Source organism: Triturus cristatus, chromosome 10 (genome assembly GCF_964204655.1).
Source record: "Triturus cristatus chromosome 10, aTriCri1.1, whole genome shotgun sequence".
NCBI lineage: Eukaryota > Metazoa > Chordata > Amphibia > Caudata > Salamandridae > Triturus > Triturus cristatus.
In genome coordinates, this window is record NC_140593.1 from 41,404,883 (window position 1) to 41,424,994 (window position 20,112).

At 47.1% G+C, this 20,112-nt stretch overlaps 1 protein-coding gene across 4 annotated transcripts in view; it reads right to left on the bottom strand.

Annotated features, from left to right (window-relative positions):
* FUNDC2 (FUN14 domain containing 2) overlaps positions 1-20,112 on the bottom strand; it is a 76,889-nt gene that overhangs the window by 19,257 nt on the left and 37,520 nt on the right. For all 4 annotated transcript variants that reach the window (XM_085630366.1, XM_085630363.1, XM_085630365.1 and 1 more), the window contains exons 3-4: positions 14,250-14,325; positions 13,983-14,117 (exon numbers count right to left, since the gene is read on the bottom strand). In XM_085630366.1, the coding sequence (XP_085486492.1) occupies positions 13,983-14,117; positions 14,250-14,325 (211 nt within the window). The remainder of the gene's footprint in view (positions 1-13,982; positions 14,118-14,249; positions 14,326-20,112) is intronic.

Here is a 20,112-nt window from a genome sequence, read left to right on the forward strand (position 1 = left end):
AGCTTGGCTGGTGGTGTCCGTGGACTGGAGCTTTTCTGGTGGTGTGCGTGGACTGGAGCTTGGCTGGCGGTGTGCGTGGACTGGTACTTGGCTGGCGGTGTGCGTGGACTGGTACTTGGCTGGCGGTGTGCGTGGACTGGTGGTGTGTGCGGACTGGTGCTTGGCTGGTGGTGTCCGTGGACTGGAGCTTGGCTGGCGGTGTAGGTGGATTGGCGATTGGCTGCCGGTGTGCCTGGACTGGCGATTGGATGGCGGTGTGCCTGGACTGGCGCTTGGCTAGCGGTGTGCATGGACTGGCGTTTGGCTAACGGTGTGTGTCGACTGGTGCTTGGCTGGCTGTGTGTGAGTAGTGACTTTCTGCTGGTCACTACACACACTGCTAGCTGAGTGCCACTCCACGCAATCCTTCAGCCTGTGTAGTTGCTGTGTCTGGATTGTGGGCGTGTGAAAGTGATGGGCCCTTGAATGGCGCTGTGTGCTGGTGTGAGTTTTGTTATGTGATGGGCCCGCGGCTGGCGGTGTGAATGGTTTTGTATGTCTCACACGTATGAAAGGTGTATGAATGGCCTGTAAAGAGGTTGGTGCCTTGTCGTGGCTTTACAGCTCACGAGCTGCGAGTCAATGGTTCAGTTTCTCGCCCTTTCAATTATTACCAGTGCATTTCATGTTTTGTGAAATCACTTGCTAATACAATTTTATCTACTGAATCATCACTCACCCTCGTGCCAAATCCAACCAGTATGTGTGTGTGCTTGCGGGTTAGATGGCTGTGCAGTAATATTTGTCTTTCTGAAGCAGGGTGTACCATGTCCCTTTTTGGTGATTTTTGTACTGTGTTGCTTTTGTACCTGGTGGTGCGAATGGTCTTGTTTGTATCACGTATGAAAGGTGTGTGAATGGCCTGTAAAGTGGTTGGTGCCTTGACGTGGCTTTACAGCTCACGAGCTGCGAGTCATTGGTTTGGTTTTTTGTGAATTTAATTATTGACAGTGCATTTCATTTTTGTGAAATCTCTTGTTAATAAAATTTAATACACTGAACCATGACTCGCCCTCGTGCCAAATCCAACCATTATGTGTGTGTGTTTGAGGAATAGATGGTTGTGCAGGAATCTTTGTCTTTAGTTTCTCTGCCAAGGTACACTTTCCATGTAAGAATAACCCACCAACTGTAGATATTGTCGAAAACCCTTGGGAGTTCATGGTGATGTCTCTCTAGTGAATTGAAAAATATTTTTTATCCCCATTGTCCTGTAAACCTCAAACTGTCTGCCACATTTTCTTTGCAGTATTATTCCTAAATTCTCACGCTGTAGTAACAATAGTTAATTTGGTTTTGCAAGGGGGGTTACTTTGGTTTTTTGCCCAGGGCTCGGCGGCCATCTAGGGAAACCTACCAAACCCACGCATTTCTGAAAACTAGACACCCTGCGACTTCCAGGGAGGTACGGCTTGCGTGGATCCCCCAACGTTTCCTTACCCAGAATCCCCTGCAAACCTCAATTTTTGCTCAAAAAATCACTTTTTTCACACATTTTGGGGTGGGAAAGTAGTGGCATCACCGGGCTCACACAAATTTACCACCACCCAGCGTTCCCCCAGGTCTCCCGGTAAAAATGGTGCCTCACTTGTGTGGGAGGCCCAAGTACCCGCGGCATGCAAGGGCCCAAAACGTAGTGAGGCGACATGAAAATGGCCTATAGCCAAACCACCTGGTTTTGCAAGGGGGGTCACTTTGGTTTTTGGCCCGGTGCGCGGCGGCCATCTAGGGAAACCTAGCAAACCCACGCATTTCTGAAAACTAGACACCGGGCGGCTTCCAGGGAGGTATGGCTTGCGTGGATCCCCCAACGTTTCCTTACCCAGAATCCCCTGCAAACCTCAATTTTTGCTCAAAAAATCACTTTTTTCACACATTTTGGGGTGGGAAAGTAGTGGCATCACCGGGCTCACACAAATTTACCACCACCCAGCGTTCCCCCAGGTCTCCCGGTAAAAATGGTGCCTCACTTGTGTGGGAGGCCCAAGTACCCGCGGCAGGCAAGGCCAACAAACGTAGTGATGCGACATCAAAATGGCCTATCGCCAAACCACCTGGTTTTGCAAGGGGGGTCACTTTGGTTTTTGGCCCGGTGCGCGGCGGCCATCTAGGGAAACCTAGCAAACCCACGCATTCTGAAAACTAGACACCCGGCGGCTTCCAGGGAGGTATGGCTTGCGTGGATCCCCCAACGTTTCCTTACCCAGAATCCCCTGCAAACCTCAATTTTTGCTCAAAAAATCACTTTTTTCACACATTTCGGGGTGGGAAAGTAGTGGCATGACCGGGCTCACACAAATTTACCACCACCCAGCGTTCCCCCAGGTCTCCCGGTAAAAATGGTGCCTCACTTGTGTGGGAGGCCCAAGTACCCGCGGCAGGCAAGGCCAACAAACGTAGTGATGCAACATCAAAATGGCCTATCGCCAAACCACCTGGTTTTGCAAGGGGGGTCACTTTGGTTTTTGGCCCGGTGCGCGGCGGCCATCTAGGGAAACCTAGCAAACCCACGCATTTCTGAAAACTAGACACCCGGCGGCTTCCAGGGAGGTATGGCTTGCGTGGATCCCCCAACGTTTCCTTACCCAGAATCCCCTGCAAACCTCAATTTTTGCTCAAAAAATCACTTTTTTCACACATTTTGGGGTGGGAAAGTAGTGGCATCACCGGGCTCACACAAATTTACCACCACCCAGCGTTCCCCCAGGTCTCCCGGTAAAAATGGTGCCTCACTTGTGTGGGAGGCCCAAGTACCCGCGGCATGCAAGGGCCCAAAACGTAGTGAGGCGACATGAAAATGGCCTATAGCCAAACCACCTGGTTTTGCAAGGGGGGTCACTTTGGTTTTTGGCCCGGTGCGCGGCGGCCATCTAGGGAAACCTAGCAAACCCACGCATTTCTGAAAACTAGACACCCGGCGGCTTCCACGGAGGTATGGCTTGCGTGGATCCCCCAACGTTTCCTTACCCAGAATCCCCTGCAAACCTCAATTTTTGCTCAAAAAATCACGTTTTTCACACATTTTGGGGTGGGAAAGTAGTGGCATCACCGGGCTCACACAAATTTACCACCACCCAGCGTTCCCCCAGGTCTCCCGGTAAAAATGGTGCCTCACTTGTGTGGGAGGCCCAAGTACCCGCGGCATGCAAGGGCCCAAAACGTAGTGAGGCGACATGAAAATGGCCTATAGCCAAACCACCTGGTTTTGCAAGGGGGGTCACTTTGGTTTTTGGCCCGGTGCGCGGCGGCCATCTAGGGAAACCTAGCAAACCCATGCATTTCTGAAAACTAGACACCCGGCGGCTTCCAGGGAGGTATGGCTTGCGTGCATCCCCCAACGTTTCCTTACCCAGAATCCCCTGCAAACCTCAATTTTTGCTCAAAAAATCACTTTTTTCACACATTTTGGGGTGGGAAAGTAGTGGCATCACCGGGCTCACACAAATTTACCACCACCCAGCGTTCCCCCAGGTCTCCCGGTAAAAATGGTGCCTCACTTGTGTGGGAGGCCCAAGTACCCGCGGCAGGCAAGGACAACAAACGTAGTGAGGTGACATGAAAATGGCCTCTAGCCAAACCACCTGGTTTTGCAAGGGGGGTCACTTTGGTTTTTGGCCCGGTGCGCGGCGGCCATCTAGGGAAACCTAGCAAACCCACGCATTTCTGAAAACTAGACACCCGGCGGCTTCCAGGGAGGTATGGCTTGCGTGCATCCCCCAACGTTTCCTTACCCAGAATCCCCTGCAAACCTCAATTTTTGCTCAAAAAATCACTTTTTTCACACATTTTGGGGTGGGAAAGTAGTGGCATCACCGGGCTCACACAAATTTACCACCACCCAGCGTTCCCCCAGGTCTCCCGGTAAAAATGGTGCCTCACTTGTGTGGGAGGCCCAAGTACCCGCGGCAGGCAAGGACAACAAACGTAGTGAGGCGACATCAAAATGGCCTATAGCCAAACCACCTGGTTTTGCAAGGGGGGTCACTTTGGTTTTTGGCCCGGTGCGCGGCGGCCATCTAGGGAAACCTAGCAAACCCACGCATTTCTGAAAACTAGACACCCGGCGGCTTCCAGGGAGGTATGGCTTGCGTGGATCCCCCAACGTTTCCTTACCCAGAATCCCCTGCAAACCTCAATTTTTGCTCAAAAAATCACTTTCACACATTTTGGGGTGGGAAAGTAGTGGCATCACCGGGCTCACACAAATTTACCACCACCCAGCGTTCCCTCAGGTCTCCCGGTAAAAATGGTGCCTCACTTGTGTGGGAGGCCCAAGTACCCGCGGCAGGCAAGGACAACAAACGTAGTGAGGCGACATTTGGGATAGGCAATGTTGATATCGCGAAATGTTCCTTAAGTTTGCCTTGTGCATGGCTCAAATGGAGAGCCCAACTGAGGCTAAGCTCTCATGGAGGGGAGGGTTTGTGACAGACGGAAAGGCTCTTTAGACTTTCAAGGAAATCCTCAACACTAGGATGCTGAATAAAAGATGCCATAAAGGGACTTCTTAACAGCAACAATGACATTCAAATGCTCTTTGAGAGAAGAGAATTGAAGGGCACCTTTTACCAAACAAAGAAGATACAGTAAAACCAATTCCTCTTGTCATGTTCTGGGATCCATCTGCTTCTGAAGACACCATGCGCACAGACGCATTCCAGCGAGTTGCTATTATATGAACAGCCCAATATGGCTGTATAGCAAGCCAGCCATAAAGGAGTTGCCGATGATGTGCCGACTGTTCTTCCTACCACATCCATCCATTTGCTTTCCTTTTCAGGAGGAGAGTACAAGGGGAGTCAGATACGTCAATGCGCTTCCTAGAAGCAGATACAACAGGAGAAACAGCCCGATCAGCTTCTTTTAAGAGGAGTGGATCTAATCAGGAGGTCTGCACTTCTATTATTTATCAAAGGGTTTCATGGACGTCAGAGGCTGTGCTCTATCGGCTCCAAAGTCCTGGCACCAGGACTTCCATGGGTGTACCCCATGATTCTAGAAACAAAAACATAAAAATAATGGCGTTTTAGGACACTTGTGGAGAAAAGATTAGATTTCCTTGCAGTTCTATCAATTACCTCATGGAAGGAAAGGTCATCCACAAGGGAAATTTTGTGAGTCCCCTTCTCTGGGGATCTGGCAGAAAGCAGACTTGAGTCTGAAAAAGAGGAGGATAGCCTAAAAGGAGTATGAGATCTGATCTTTGTGAGGAGAGATTGCCTCTCCCTTGAAAGGGGATCCTTTTTCTTGCCAGCTCATCATTCGAAGAACGGCAGAGTTGAAGGGATGTTGAAGGAGAATGTCTCGACTTTGAGCACCTCAAAGTAAAATCTGGAGTATGGACGTAAGCAACCCAAAAATCGGCCTTAGTGCGGCGGTGGATCAGACCTGGTAACACCAGCGGCAGAAGAAGAGGGAGACCGCTCCCTTGTTCCTTTGGAACTAGTAGACTGCAAGGCTGAAAGGATGACTTCTTTCCAGGACTAACGCTCTCACTATCACGAGACACCTGTATGGCATATCCAAGCATATATTGCAGTTTGTGATGGAGTAGAAATCCGGAAGGCAAATGATGCCCACATCTGTTCATCCTTTCATGATTTCTTTCCTCCACACAAATGGCATTTGTCAAAGAGAGCAGGCATGGTGGCTCTAGAGACAGAGGTCAGAAGATACACTGCAGGAAAATAAGGACCTTACAAAATAGATAGTTAATAATATTGAATGACCCCCAGGCTCCTGAGAGCCGGAAGCCGGCGTAGCATCACACACGCCTGGAGGCGCTTTAAATTCCATCACGGCCCCGGTGGAGCGGGTGCCGTAACCAGTCTGGGGCAAACTGTTAGAGGGACCTTACATCTACCTGTGTCTGCTTGTGGCCGTTTTGTCTCCCTCCCGCCGCCGCAGACTACTATACCGCAGCCGCTGTGCGGAGGGGGACTTCAACCCTCAGGCTCCTGAGCGCCGGAAGCCGGCGTAGCATCACACACGCCTGGAGGCGCTTTAAATTCCATCACGGCCCCGGTGGAGCGGGTGCCGTAACCAGTCTGGGGCAAACTGTTAGAGGGACCTTACATCTACCTGTGCCTGCTTGTGGCCATTTTGTCTCCCTCCCGCCGCCGCAGACTACTATACCGCGGCCGCTGTGCGGAGGGGGACTTCAACCCCCAGGCTCCTGAGCGCCGGAAGCCGGCGTAGCATCACACGCGCCTGGAGGCGCTTTAAATTCCATCACGGCCCCGGTGGAGCGGGTGCCGTAACCAGTCTGGGGCAAACTGTTAGAGGGACCTTACATCTACCTGTGCCTGCTTGTGGCCATTTTGTCTCCCTCCCGCCGCCGCAGACTACTATACCGCGGCCGCTGTGCGGAGGGGGACTTCAACCCCCAGGCTCCTGAGCGCCGGAAGCCGGCGTAGCATCACACGCGCCTGGAGGCGCTTTCAATTCCATCACGGCCCCCACGTCGCGGGACAGCTCGCGGGCAGCGCCGGGCTAAGCCCGGGCAAAGGGCGGGCCGTCTGTGGCCGTCCGGGGCTGAAGGAGGCTGGGCTGGGCCTCCCCTCTAAGGACAGCATTTAGAAGGTACTGTTTGCTATATATACCCGTTAAAGGAAAATGGTGAAAAGGAAAATAAATGGTGCGAAAGGCAATGGAGGGGGCGGAGCTACTCTCGATTCGTACCTGGTGAAAGTATCTAGCATGCTTAACGATGAAATAGAAAGAACTGAAAGGAGACTCTCGTTGGATCCAGGGCTCACCACCATCGCGATGGTCCATGAAGAACCAGAAGGGATAGTGTCCCAGACGGAGTCTACATCATCTGGTCTTCCAAGGGATTTGATAGAAAATGACATCATTCCTATGAGTAATCATGATCAGTCCCTCAGATCCTCTTTAACAGGTTATATTTATGATATTGTACCTAGTATTATCCCCCCTCCCGCCCAAAAGAAAAGACGATGTACTAGGGCTGGTGGGCTGGTGTCATCAAGCAAGGTTGATCAATCTAAGGGGACAGGAGTACAAAAGTCCAGGCCTAAAATAGCCGAACTTAATCCCCTTAAACCTCTTTTAGAGGAACAAATGGAATCTCTCTGGGCTGTATTTAAAGGAAAACTAGATCATACCTTGGTTCCTATTTTAGCTAGGCTATCCTCCTTAGAGGAAAAAGTGATTGGCATAGAAAGAAGGTGTGGGGTGAATTGTTCATCTAACCCTCCCTCTGATAGTTGTGACTTACTCCCTTTGGAGCCAGTGTCCCAGCCAGCTACCTCAAGAGCTCCAGTTACACTTCTGTCTCAATCGCTGAGTCAGGCTGATACTTTAACTGGGAATGTAGACCCTAGTCTGAAGGAGCAAACTTTAGTCTCCAATGGTGCTACGAACATCAGGGTCCCGGTAAAACCGGGTAAGGGGGCTACTCTTTTAAGCACTACTATCAGTCCTGATGCCCTGTGTGGCCACCATATGATCCCTATAGATAGAGAAGCATTTCAGCTTATACCTGAGGCCTCGCCTCTAGTACTTGTCCTAGCAAATGTACCCTGTTTAAGTCCTGGTAAAGAAGAACCTGCAGGTAATTTAATTGGGAAAGCCCTTTATTGGTTATCCAATAATATGAGGATCTCCGATAGGGGCAAACAACAACTAGCCAAGGATATCATAATGGCCAGAAGGGTACCTTGGCTGGGAACGAGTAAGAAAAGATTTGGGGGTGACTGCATAGTTGTAAACTTTTCAAATCCCCAAGCATTGCTGATTGTACTAGCAAACTTATTCCCCCCTCAATTTAAGGAATCTGTTATAATCCCACTAACCTTAGAATTTTTCTATGATCGACTGTGGTGTAAAGGGTCTAACTCTAGGTCCAGCTCAATGCCCATTCACACACGCCCATCATTGAGAAGGGGCTTACCATCCTTTTCTGATGGAATTAACCTGAGGAATCGATATGGGGTACTGACAGACATGGAGGATTGCGATTGACTGCTGAGTCCAGGTCATACTGTCTTCAGTAATCCACTTAGGGAAACACAATTGAATAGCCATCAGGTACAGGTTAATAAGGGTGATTATCTAGGACCAACCTTACCCATATGTACTCAGGTGGAATTAATGAGGATCATAGAGACTTCCCATAATAACCAAGTTACAGCAGTGGGGAGCCTGAATTCAAGGGGTGTAGAAAGTCTCGTTGGAACTCACGGTACTATGTCAAATCCTCATTCTTTAGTTAAATCTGAAGCAGAGCATTGCATAGAGGGTCGAGATGTGATCTTAGGAGGTTCAAAAAATCTCACAAAATCGATCATTCCCCAATCTAAAAAGGATGGCTTATCCCTTATATCATGGAACCTTGCGGGAATTGGTAACAAGGCTCCATCCTTGGAATGGTGCAAATTCATCAACCAGTATGATATTAATCTCTTTCAGGAATCATGGTCGGTAGGTGCGGTTTTTCGAGTAGGATATCTTAATTTTTTTATCCCCGCTGTCAAAAGCCTAAAAGGTTGGCCCGCAGGAGGTCTGGTGATTTGGATTCGCCAGACCCTGAGTTGTAAGGTACAGCAGGTCAGAGCCTTGTCAAAAGATATTCTGGCAGTTAGACTTGAATGGCCTGATGGTAACAAACTGGCCATTATTAATGTCTATGCCAGAGGACAACCAGGAGGGCGCATTTCAGAGGTTATCACAGCTCTTGACACCCAACTAGAGGATCTCCCAGTGCAGTTTGTTTCAATAGTGGGGGGTGATTTCAACACCACTTATGAACCACTCGGCCAAGAAGATCAGGACATTTCTGCCGATCAGGATAATAGATGGGGTATTCCCAAGCTTGGTCTCCCTGCTATCAAAAGATGGTCAGCTGCAGCAATCCAGTTAAAATCTATGTGCCTTGAAAGAGGATTAAGAGCAGCAAATGGGAGAACCCCTTCAGATCAACAGGGTGCGAGCACCTTTGATAACGGGAGGAATAGTAGCCGGATTGACTACCTATTGGTGGATATTAGATTTTGGCATAGGTGGTTGATATGGTTATCAAACCTCGGATAGAAAGCGACCACAACCCTCTTTGTTCGTTATTTAACGTCCAAACAGGGGATAAAGAAGAGTCCATAGGTGGAGTAACTACCACCTTGGATATTGTAGTTACTAACAATATGCGCCATGTTAAATGGGATAAAATAGCAGAGAATCCTGCCCAGCTGGCCGCACTTAAAAATGAAGTCACAAAGGAACTGGTAAAACTAAATACTCAAATCGATAGCCAGGATTTCCCTTGAATTATGTTAGAGGCCCATGATAACCTTTTTTCTAGACTTAAGGCATTCTTTCAGAAGGCTCCTCCTAGGGGAAATAGAAACTTAAAAATGGCCACAGTTAAGTGGTACAATAAATCCTGTAAAGCTGCTAGGTTAATATTGAGGAAAGAAATAAAGGCAAAGAACCCCATGAGTACGTGAGGCAAAGGGTTTTTACAGATTAGTTCAAAAGGCGGCAAAAAGGCAGTGGGATGAGGACAGATGGCAGGATTTGAAATCGGCTTGTGCTTCCAAAGATTCCAAGCAATTTTAGAATATTATAAAATGGGATAGGGGTGGGCAAGGGGATCCCCCACAAAATAATGTACCCAGCTACAATGGCTAGAATTTTTTAAACCCCAATACGCTTGTAACCAGGTGTTACCGGTTAGTAGCCCTCCACCCACCATCCTTTTTCAAAATAACCTGTTTACAGCGGAAGACGTAAGCTTAGCATTAGACTGTGTTACCAGAGGTAGAGCTCCAGGTATGGATGGTATTCCAGCTGACATCTTCCTGAGCGATAGACCCTCCTGGTGCCAGTATTTTGCATTGCTAGCAAATTCAGTGGCCAGAGGAGCTCCTATCCCATCTTCATGGAAGGGAGCCGAGATCATCCCTGTTTTTAAAAAGGGGGACAAATCACTTCCAAATAACTACAGGCCTATTAGCCTCATAGACTCAGCACAAAAATTGGTTGGTCGTCTAGTCCAAACCAAAGTACAAACAGGGATTGAGGATCAAAACATCTTATCACCTTACCAGGCTGGATTTCGCCCATGCACTAGTTCGATCGACCAAGTTCTTTTTTTTATCTTACTTTATTGGAGAAATGTGCTGTTAACTGAGGGGTCACTTTATGCAGTGTTTGTAGATCTAAAATCGGCCTTTGATTTAGTCCCCCGCAGCAAACTCTGGTCTGTTCTTGCCGAACAGGGGATGCCGCCCAATCTTTTGACTCTTCTTGTCCGCCTGCATGAGAACAACTACGCAGGAATCAGATGGGGGACTCAGGGTGAGGTCACAGACGCATTCCCTGTCGAGCGTGGTGTTCGGCAGGGATGTGTCCTGGCTCCCACCCTGTTCTCCTTATATATAAATGGAATAGTTGAACATCTTAGTAGCTCCCCCACCGATGCCCCTATACTGGCCGGAGCACGCGTGCCTGTTCTCATGTTCCCGGACGACACCCTAATTGTCCCACGAACCCCGAGCGGCCTGCAGAAGGCCGTCAATGCATTCGGAGAGTTCGGTCAACATCGTGGACTTGAGATCAACACCTCAAAGACAAAGTTCATGCCTCTGAACCAGGCCAATTCCTTTAAGAGTAAAATCTTTCTTGATGGAACACCCCTTGAACAGGTTGATTCCTTTGCCTATCTTGGAATCTTGTTACAAACTAATATGGGATGGAATCGTCACATGGATATGGCTTTATTAAAATTCCACCAGCTTGCAGGTGCTTTATCCTCTAAACATAGGTCCTCTTTAACAAGGCCAATCACTCCTGCCCTCGTGGTGTATAATATGAAAGTAGTTAATACAGCTCTCTACGGATCCGAACTTTGGGGTTTTACCAACTTGAACCGCCTAGTTAAAGCGGAGAATACTTTTTTACATAACTTGGTTGGTGTGCCCCAAAGTACCCCAACTGTCCCGCTTCTGTTGGATCTAGGTAGCAAAAACATCGCTGATCTAGCCAGGCTGTGTCCATTGTTGTATTGGAGACGTATTTGGACGACCCCTGAATTAACGCATTATGTACAGGGTTTGAAGGATGTGATTCAGGCTGACCAATTTCATAAAATCCAGTGGCTAAAGGAAATTAGGTCCCTTTTATTAAAGTTAGACCTGAGTATCTTATGGGATAAACCGGACCCTTCAATCTTCCCAACAAAAAAAAACATATGAAAGCAAAATATTGGGAAATGGTCCAGTTAGAATCCCATAGAGTTAATATGTCCACGAATTTAACTGGTCGGTATTTAGATCACAAATTACGCCCAAAATGTGTATCATATTGGGACATCATTGAGAGGCCACAAGACCGGAAGTTATATTTTCAATTTAGAGTAGGTACTCTTTCGGTCAAGTCATTCACAAATAAATGGTCCTCTACTTTGGATGATTGATGTCATAATTGCCTAGACATGCCTGAATCTGTAGCACATGTATGTTTTGTATCTTTATGTTGCTCCGCGTTGCAAATGGCTTAGACCGATCTGTCTTAGGTTAGCTACTCGAAGACCTATAGAAGCACTAAGGATATTGGGGTCTGACTGTTCACCTTGCATAGCTGTGGCCGTAGCTAAATTTTTAAGTTGGACTTGGATAATACGGACTCGAACTTCCATCCAACTTGCTGCTAGTTAGTGTTCTTCATGAGTTAAGTCTTCCCTTTTGTGTTGTGAATTTTTTAGCTATTAATAATGTTTTAACCTTATTATCGACAGTAATCAATTGGATTTAATGGTTTTAAAAAAAATGTGTGTGGATTGTCCAGTGATATTTATTCTGTTTGTGTTTAATGTGCCGATGTGCTTTTAAGACTTACTGTCGTATAAAGCTTTTTTTGAAGTTGAAGTATTCAGAGAGAATCCCTTGACAGAACGCAGGCACCACACTTTGGACCAGATCGGTCTTTGCTCTCAGAATCCCATGACAGAACGCAGGCACCACACTTCGGCCCAGATCGGTCTTTGCTCTCAGAATCCCATGACAGAACGCAGGCACCACACTTTGGACCAGATCGGTCTTTGCTCTCAGAATCCCATGACAGAACGCAGGCACCACACTTCGGTCCAGATCGGTCTTTGCTCTCAGAATCCCATGACAGAACGCAGGTACCACACTTCAGTCCAGATCGGTCTTTGTTCTCAGAATCCCATGACAGAACACAGGCACCACACTTCGGTCCAGATCGGTCTTTGCTCTCAGAATCCCATGACAGAACGCAGGCACCACACTTTGGACCAGATCGGTTTTTGCTCTCAGAATCCCATGACAGAACGCAGGCACCACACTTCAGTCCAGATCGGTCTTTGCTCTCACAATCCCATGACAGAACATAGGTACAACACTTAGGTCCAGATCAGTCTTTGCTCTCACAATCCCATGACAGAACGTAGGTACAACACTTAGGTCCAGATCAGTCTTTGCTCTCACAATCCCATGACAGAACGCAGGCACCACACTTCGGTCCAGATCGGTCTTTGCTCTCAGAATCCTATGACAGAACGCAGGCACCACACTTTGGACCAGATCGGTCTTTGCTCTCAGAATCCCACGACAGAACGCAGGCACCACACTTCGGTCCAGATCGGTCTTTGCTCTCAGAATCCCATGACAGAACGCAGGCACCACACTTCGGTCCAGAACGGGCTTTGCTCTCAGAATCCCATGACAGAACGCAGGCACCACACTTCGGTCCAGATCGGTCTTTGTTCTCACAATCCCATTTCTCCATTTTGCACCTGAAGGACTTCTTGAAATGAGAAACTACTTTGTTGCAGTTTGCACTGTTTCTGCTTCAAGTGGGCCAGACTGCAATCATGGAGTTGGGTCTTCGACCGTATATGCCGATCTAACTCTTCCAATCTAAGCTTGGGAAGAGAGCTGGTAGGTTTTAGTTAGCAGAAGAAGGGCGCTGTCTGAGAGCATCAGCAGAACAAACAGATCAGACTGCCCAAGAAGCTGACAGCAGGAGACAACATACTATTAACAATGGAAATCCTGCAACTTCACTGTGCTGAATGTACTTGTGGAAGACAGAAGTGTGATCAAGATGCAAACAAGTTCCTGTTCATGACTGGTCGCTAACTTCAGCTGATAACCGAGATAGTCAATGAGTGTAGGTACCTCAAGCACAAAACAATCCATGTAGTAGGTCACACAGGTCTCACTTTTCCCTGTAGCATATAAAAACCCAAAAAAGAATAAAAGACACAAGGCACCTACCTCCCTTTGGAGCAAGCCACCCTAGTCGAGCTCTACCTTAAGTGTGAATGGGTTCTCATGGTTCCGGGATAGTTTAAAAGCGTTGCTTTGACATGAGACCACTAGAACTCCTTACTCACCTGCAGCATCACTCTGATTATTCGAACAGCACTACCCCGGCAGCTGATCAGCTGTCTGGCACACCAGCTACACACACTCGCCTAACAGAGGAGAAGAGGCGCACCACCTCCCATGCAGATGTGCATCAGAAAAGGAATCAGGGCTCAAAAAGGCTGAAGCCATAAACAGGTTGTACCACAGCACGGGGAGGCAAGGGCCATATTGGAGGGTGATGGTAGCTTGCTGGTTTGAGTTCTGGAAACAACCTATTATCACAGTGAACCAGCTGACCACGACCATATGAACGATCAAAGGATTATCACGTTCAGGCTACCATCAAACAAGTATTGCGCCATCACAGAGCATGCCGAGAAGTGAATGTACGTCTGTGAACAAGCTCCTCAACAGGGCTCCTCTACCAAACCCCTGCTTAGACTTCAAACCTCCCTTAAGCAAACCCTCCACTTCCCTCAGTTGTATGAGCACTCTTCCATGCCAACCCAAACACTTCCAGCTGCTGGCAGATTCCTTTCTAACGGACAGTGTCATTTCCATACCCAAGGGCATCACTGGCCCCGGTCTCACCTCCTGGATCCTGGTCTTCACTTCTGGAGACGGGGTTGCCCTGCCTTTTTGCAGCTTCAGTTGTTGCTTGGCTTTGTTCACATCTTTTTCCACTCGTTTCCAGTCCACTTTAATGTAACCAGTGTGGTTCGCAATCTACAAATGAGCAAAATCGGTATTTAGGACAAAACACAAAGGGCATAAGCAAAGTTGTGAAAAAACAAATGCCACAACATGTTCTAATGTTAAACCAACACAGAAAAACACTTGATTGAAAGAATGACAGACCTGCAGAAGGAAAAAGCCACCTCCGACAGCGGTTGCAGCTAACTTCCCCACCTTCTGGAATAAGAAGCCAGCACACCTGCAAGCAGAGCAGGTGGTTAGGAAGCAAAGCAACAAAAGTGCTGACTTTAAAACTTGCAGAACTGGGTTCGAATCCTAGGTCTGGCTTTTTACTGAAAAATACAGATCTGGATTAAATTCAATCTGCAAATGCTTAATATTTCAAGGATACGTAAAAAGTAATGCAACTGAGAAATGCAATGATGTGAAGCAATTCAAATGAGTGAATAGCCAATTGATATGCACAGCCTTTTACCATCCACCACCCAAATACCATACACAGCACTGCATTGCAGAACAATTCGTTGCCCAAAATAATATATAAACACACACACCACCACAAACTTCCCTTCAATAAGAAAAGACTGGGACATTGTAGATGCGAGAAATGATCTGTTTATTGTGTCAAAAACACTGGACTGATGCATGACGCGTTTCGGCTGCAAACAGCCTTTACTAAACTGCATTGCGCCATTCCGTTAGTGATTAGATAAACCTGGTGAGCAAACAAACATAGTACACATACAACAACTTCGTTCTCTCAATGATCGCAAATAAAAGGAAAGTCAAACAAATATTAGTTCCAGAAGGCGAATCAACATTTTTGCATACGGCAGCAGAGCCCTTAAATCTGACGTAGATTGGAATACTATACATATATACACACATATACAAACATATATACACACACATATATATATATACACCTACACACATTATATATAGATTGATCTGGCGATGGTTGGTCTCCTGTGAAAGAAGATGACCCTTATGGTTGACAGTGATTGGTCCTTTGATGGGGCTGTGGCTGACCGAGTAGCGGAGATATATAGGTATATATGTCCGTTACTCGGTCAGCCACAGCCCAATCAACCACCACAAGAAAGCCTCTCCAGTGAGCCAAACACACACTGGTCACTGGCACCAACCATGCGTGTTCAGAAGCTAAATACAGTCACCATCAGACCCACGCCCCTTGCCACTAGGGCATCCAGTTGTGACTGGCAGACTTTGAGACGTTTACACTGTTAACTAGAGCGCTTGTTTAAAGGCTCTACTTCCAAAAACGGGAAACATGAGCGGGAATGATGGCTGAGTGTCAGAAGGGTAACCAGAATTTGGGACTTGACATCTGTAGGAAGCTGGACTCGAAATCATGTCCTACTCCACTAATTTATTTGCATGTCTGTTTTGTTACCATCAGGGTCTAACCATGCATCTGCTGTGTCACTGTTTGACAACAGGCACCATGTTTTATTAGACCTATGTCCTGGTCTATGGACCCCAAAACTCGCCACTTGCCAGTCTCCTAGGACTGGCTGAAGAGATTGCAAAGGAGCAATCAATAAAGACAATTTCATTCTTTTAGAAGATCTAATGTGTGGTTTGACGCAGCCACCAGTCAAGCATTACTTATTGTAAGTGACCTGGTCTCCACAACATAAAGCTGCTCAGTGCCAAACCTACTCCTGAAGCCGACCTCCTTCTTGTGCACATCTTCTCAGCCAGCAATAGAATTTTGTTCGAAAAGCAAAATCCTTTTGCAGGGACTAACCATTTCCCATTCAACATTAGGATTGAAATAAGCCCAAAAAACAGAATCCTTATCACGCAGCTGGAAATATTTCAGATACGACGCTTACCCAGCCACTGCCACTCTCAAAGGGAACTAAACCCCGGCAGCCTCTTGAACTCGCTCTGGGGTGTGTTACCACTGGCTCTTGAGGACTCGTAGTTCGTTAAAAAATAGAAACAGGTCACTACCAATAAAAGGAGAAACAACCTTTGGTTCGCTGCTAAACTAAAAGATCTCAAGCTCACGCGGGAGCCAAAAGAACATAGCAGAAAGAGGTGACCCAAGTGAAAAAATCCAGGCATCTTTGTCCGTTACATAAAGAGTACGAATGAAAGCGGCAAAAGCTTGCTGTTACTTGGGTCATGTTAATGAGGTCCCAGTCTTTAAAAGGAGGTCCTCCACATAACAGCGGAGCTGTAGTCAACAACAGCCTCCCAATCCAATATTCTGCCTTCTCAAAAGCTGTGTTACGACACCGCAGGATGTTGTTTACAAGATGGCCTTTATTTGTGACATCATCCCCTTTGAAAAAACTTTCAACCTCCTGCTAAGTTGCCCACCCCAATTGGGTTCAGAAGCTTTCTCCTCATCACAGGAGAGCAGCTGTTGCTAGCCCTCAAGGAGAGCCTTCTTACAGACTCCCCTAAAGAGCTCATTCCTGCTAACTTCCTGAAACTACTGTTTCCCGTTTTTAAAAATGAGCTTTTGTCACTCTTTAATAGCTCTTCAGCTGAGGTCATTCTCCCTGAACGTTGGAAACTTGTGGTAGTTAAACCACTGTAAAAGAAAGCCTTGTTGAGTCCAACAGCCCTGTATAACTTTCGTCCCATCTCATTTTTAGGTCTCGCCTAGCGATGCAGCGCAAAGCGCTGCTCGCTCGGCGAGATCTATTTTTGCCGACTTGGCTCGGAATGGGGACAGGACCTGTGCACGCGTACGGTAAGGCCTGGACAGGAGATGTGCACGCATATGGTGTGACCAGGAGTTGTAATAACGCCGCAAGCCGCACGCGTGAACATCAACTGTCTGTGGCAAAGCTTAACAGACAGGAGATGCGGCGTGATCACAACTCCTGCTCGCACCATACACGTGCACATCTCCTGTCCAAGCGCGGTGTGCTTACCACATACAGCATGCCTCACCCCACTCACTAGCTCTTGTGTGGACTCAGCGCTGCTCCCGGCTGGTCTAGCGTCTTCAGCCGGTCACTGCAGCAACACGCGGGGCTCCGTCTTGCTCACAGGAGCCCCGCCCGAAATCCTGCTGTGGCCGCACCACGCGGCATTCACGAAGGCGGGATGCGATCCAGCCGAACTTCCTTTGCTGCTTGCCAGTGCGGGTGGGCTCCCGCCTCGCTTCCCCTACACGCGGGCTGCAATACTCAGGGCTCCCTCAGCTCACAGGAGCCCCGGACACTTCCGTTCGCGCGCTCCATGCCCCGGGCAAGGACGGCGTGTCTTCTCTGGCGTTCTCAGCTTGCGCTGGGACACCAGATGTGCACGCTCATGGCAACGCGCTCCCAACGAGCCCTGACTTTCGCGCGCGCTCCAACTCAGCTTTTATTTTGGCTGCATCTTCACACAAGGCACTGAAAGTTAAAGTAAAATGTGATCAGTTAATCTTTGCTAAAGGTCTCGCCTTCAACTTCGTGGGACTACGGAGAACACCCACTATTAGCCATGGGGAGAAATGTAAGTACCTTCAGCAAACAATTGTTTTACTTGATGCCAAATGGATATCCTGGCACTACACTTGTGCACCCCTGAACTGTGCAATAATAACAGCTGTTGTTTTCTGTGCTTTGAAAGGTCGAAATATCCAGCAAATGAATATCTGTCTAGAATGATGTAAAATGCCATGCAGTCGTGTTGTGTGTGCACAGGGTTGAAGAGCTTACAATCTGCAGAGCTTGTTTTTACTCTGAAGGAGCCTTGCACCTCCCGCGATCATTTCTGGCCTGTAGCATAATTCATCCATCGTATGTAACTTCATTTAGTGTAACCCAATGTTGGAGCTAGCTCCTTCCTGAAAAATGCATACTTAAACCACGTAGAGAGAGCAAATTACGTACAACAAATTTAAGTAAATAATACAGGTTACCTATTTAGATGCACTTTACCCATAATAAGGTTCTTGATTTCTGACATGGAATAAATTGCATGTGCAAAACATCCAGGTGCAAATTTTTAACCAAATTTTAAATGTTGCCACTGCTAATGAGGACTATAAATTGTAAGATACACAGTGCTTCAAGTATTAGTATTAGAATTGATGTTACCTCTGCTTACTGTTATGATTAGAACATATAAATATTACGTCAACTTTAAAACAAAAATGTGTGACACTGTGTTATCGATAGACCTAGATAACCATGCTGGGATTTTCAATGCTAAAAAATGTATACTGTTTTACCTGTGATAAGGTAATGAGCCGTCTTATGGCTGTGCAGTGGCTACTGGGTATGCAAATGAAAACAAGCATTTGCAATGTAATAGGTCTCGCATTTGCGGAGTTTGAGATATTGGCTTTGCAAATGACGATGCATTTTATTTCTGTGTTTCGAGAGCGCACTTTGTACTTATAGTCCTTGCTTACGAAATGCAAGGCTGGCAATAACTGCGCATCTTTTACTGCCAGCCTTGCGTCTCGTAAGCAAGGACTAGAAGTACAAAGTGTGTGTTTACGCACCGCTTGCAGCTTTTCAAAACACATAAATAAAAGGCATTGTCATTTACAATGCCAAGAGCTCAAACTCTAGCAAATGCGAGACCTATTGCATTACAAATGCTTGTTATCTTTCCTTGGGGAAGCTATGGTTAACTAGCCCTAAGTCAGCTGCAACCGTTTGCAGAAGAGGCCTACGTAATGCTTAAAAATTAGCTTGGCCAAAACGCTGATGGGGCCATGATCTCAGCCCTAAATGATATTGCGAGTGCAGATGATGGCAGAGATATTGGTAGTTTTCAACACCATCGACCAGAATGGATTGCTTACATATTGGTCTGAACTTGGAATCTCAGGTACAGTCCACAGTTGGACCAAATGGATCCCCTCAGGAAGATCCTACACAGTGGAATTTCTCCATTCCTTCTCGTATGAGAAACGTCCGTGCTGTGGTGTGACATATTGTCCCCTTGGTGTTTAATAACCTGTATAAGCAGCCCCTCGCCACACAGCACCAAAAAGAAGGGGCGCAGCTTTCTGTATAAGTTGATGACACCTGCTCTCTCACTGAGGGCTTCTTGGGCCAGCTCTGTAACCCTGTGGCCCTCTGCTCCACTGCATACCAACTGTTCACTGGTAATGTCCAACCTCCTCAAACTAAACTCAGCCAAAAGTAGATTTTGATTACCTCTTCCAGCCACTTGTGTTGGAACACATCTCCCGGCTGATAGTAACAGAACTACTCTGCCTGGTCAAATGTCATCTGTAACCGGGGGGTACTGACTGACTCCCACTCTTTGAATGCCCATGTGGCAAGGGTAGGAAATTTCTGTTTTGCTCAGGCGCACATTCTTATGAAAATCTACCATTTATTTGTCCGGCTCTTCATGTAACAGTAATCAATGCTCAGAATAAATCTAGATTTGATTACACCAATTGCATTTATCTGGCAATGCTGGCCAAACGTCTTCCTCGACTCAGAACATGCCTCTCATTTTCTACATATACATTCCAGAATCTTGTTCGTTTCAATATTCTTTATTTATAATACAAACATATATTTAAAAAAACACCCTCCACTGGTTTTCCCAGCTTTCCTCTAAACCCTCAGCCTCCCCGTTCATCAGAAACGGAATCCTCCTCCCCACGTTAGTGGTCTTAGGCCATTCTACCTTCTTGCCAACATCCTCTCTTTTTGTCGGTCAGAGTTCTCTGTCAATTACGGTCTGCCAAAGTTGACTTCTTGCGCATTTGCCTTAAGGGAGGGCTTGCCATTGCATCACCCACCATTCTTTTTGAAGTCACATGCCTCTTGTGAGTATTAACTGTGTGTCAGGGTGTTGGTAGAACCAGCTTTGCTGCCAGAAGTAGGTGGGATGTGATCTTACGTGTAGTGGGTACAGTGATTCTGCTTAGAGTGTCTGGAAATATCCCCTAGTCAAGTTGATTGTGTATAATTTGTCACGAGTGTAGACCTCTCCATACAGGATTTTACATGTGTCACAAAGATGGTTGCTCTTAACTCATCTCGGGGATCATCTTTAAGTCTTTACAATTGTACACAAG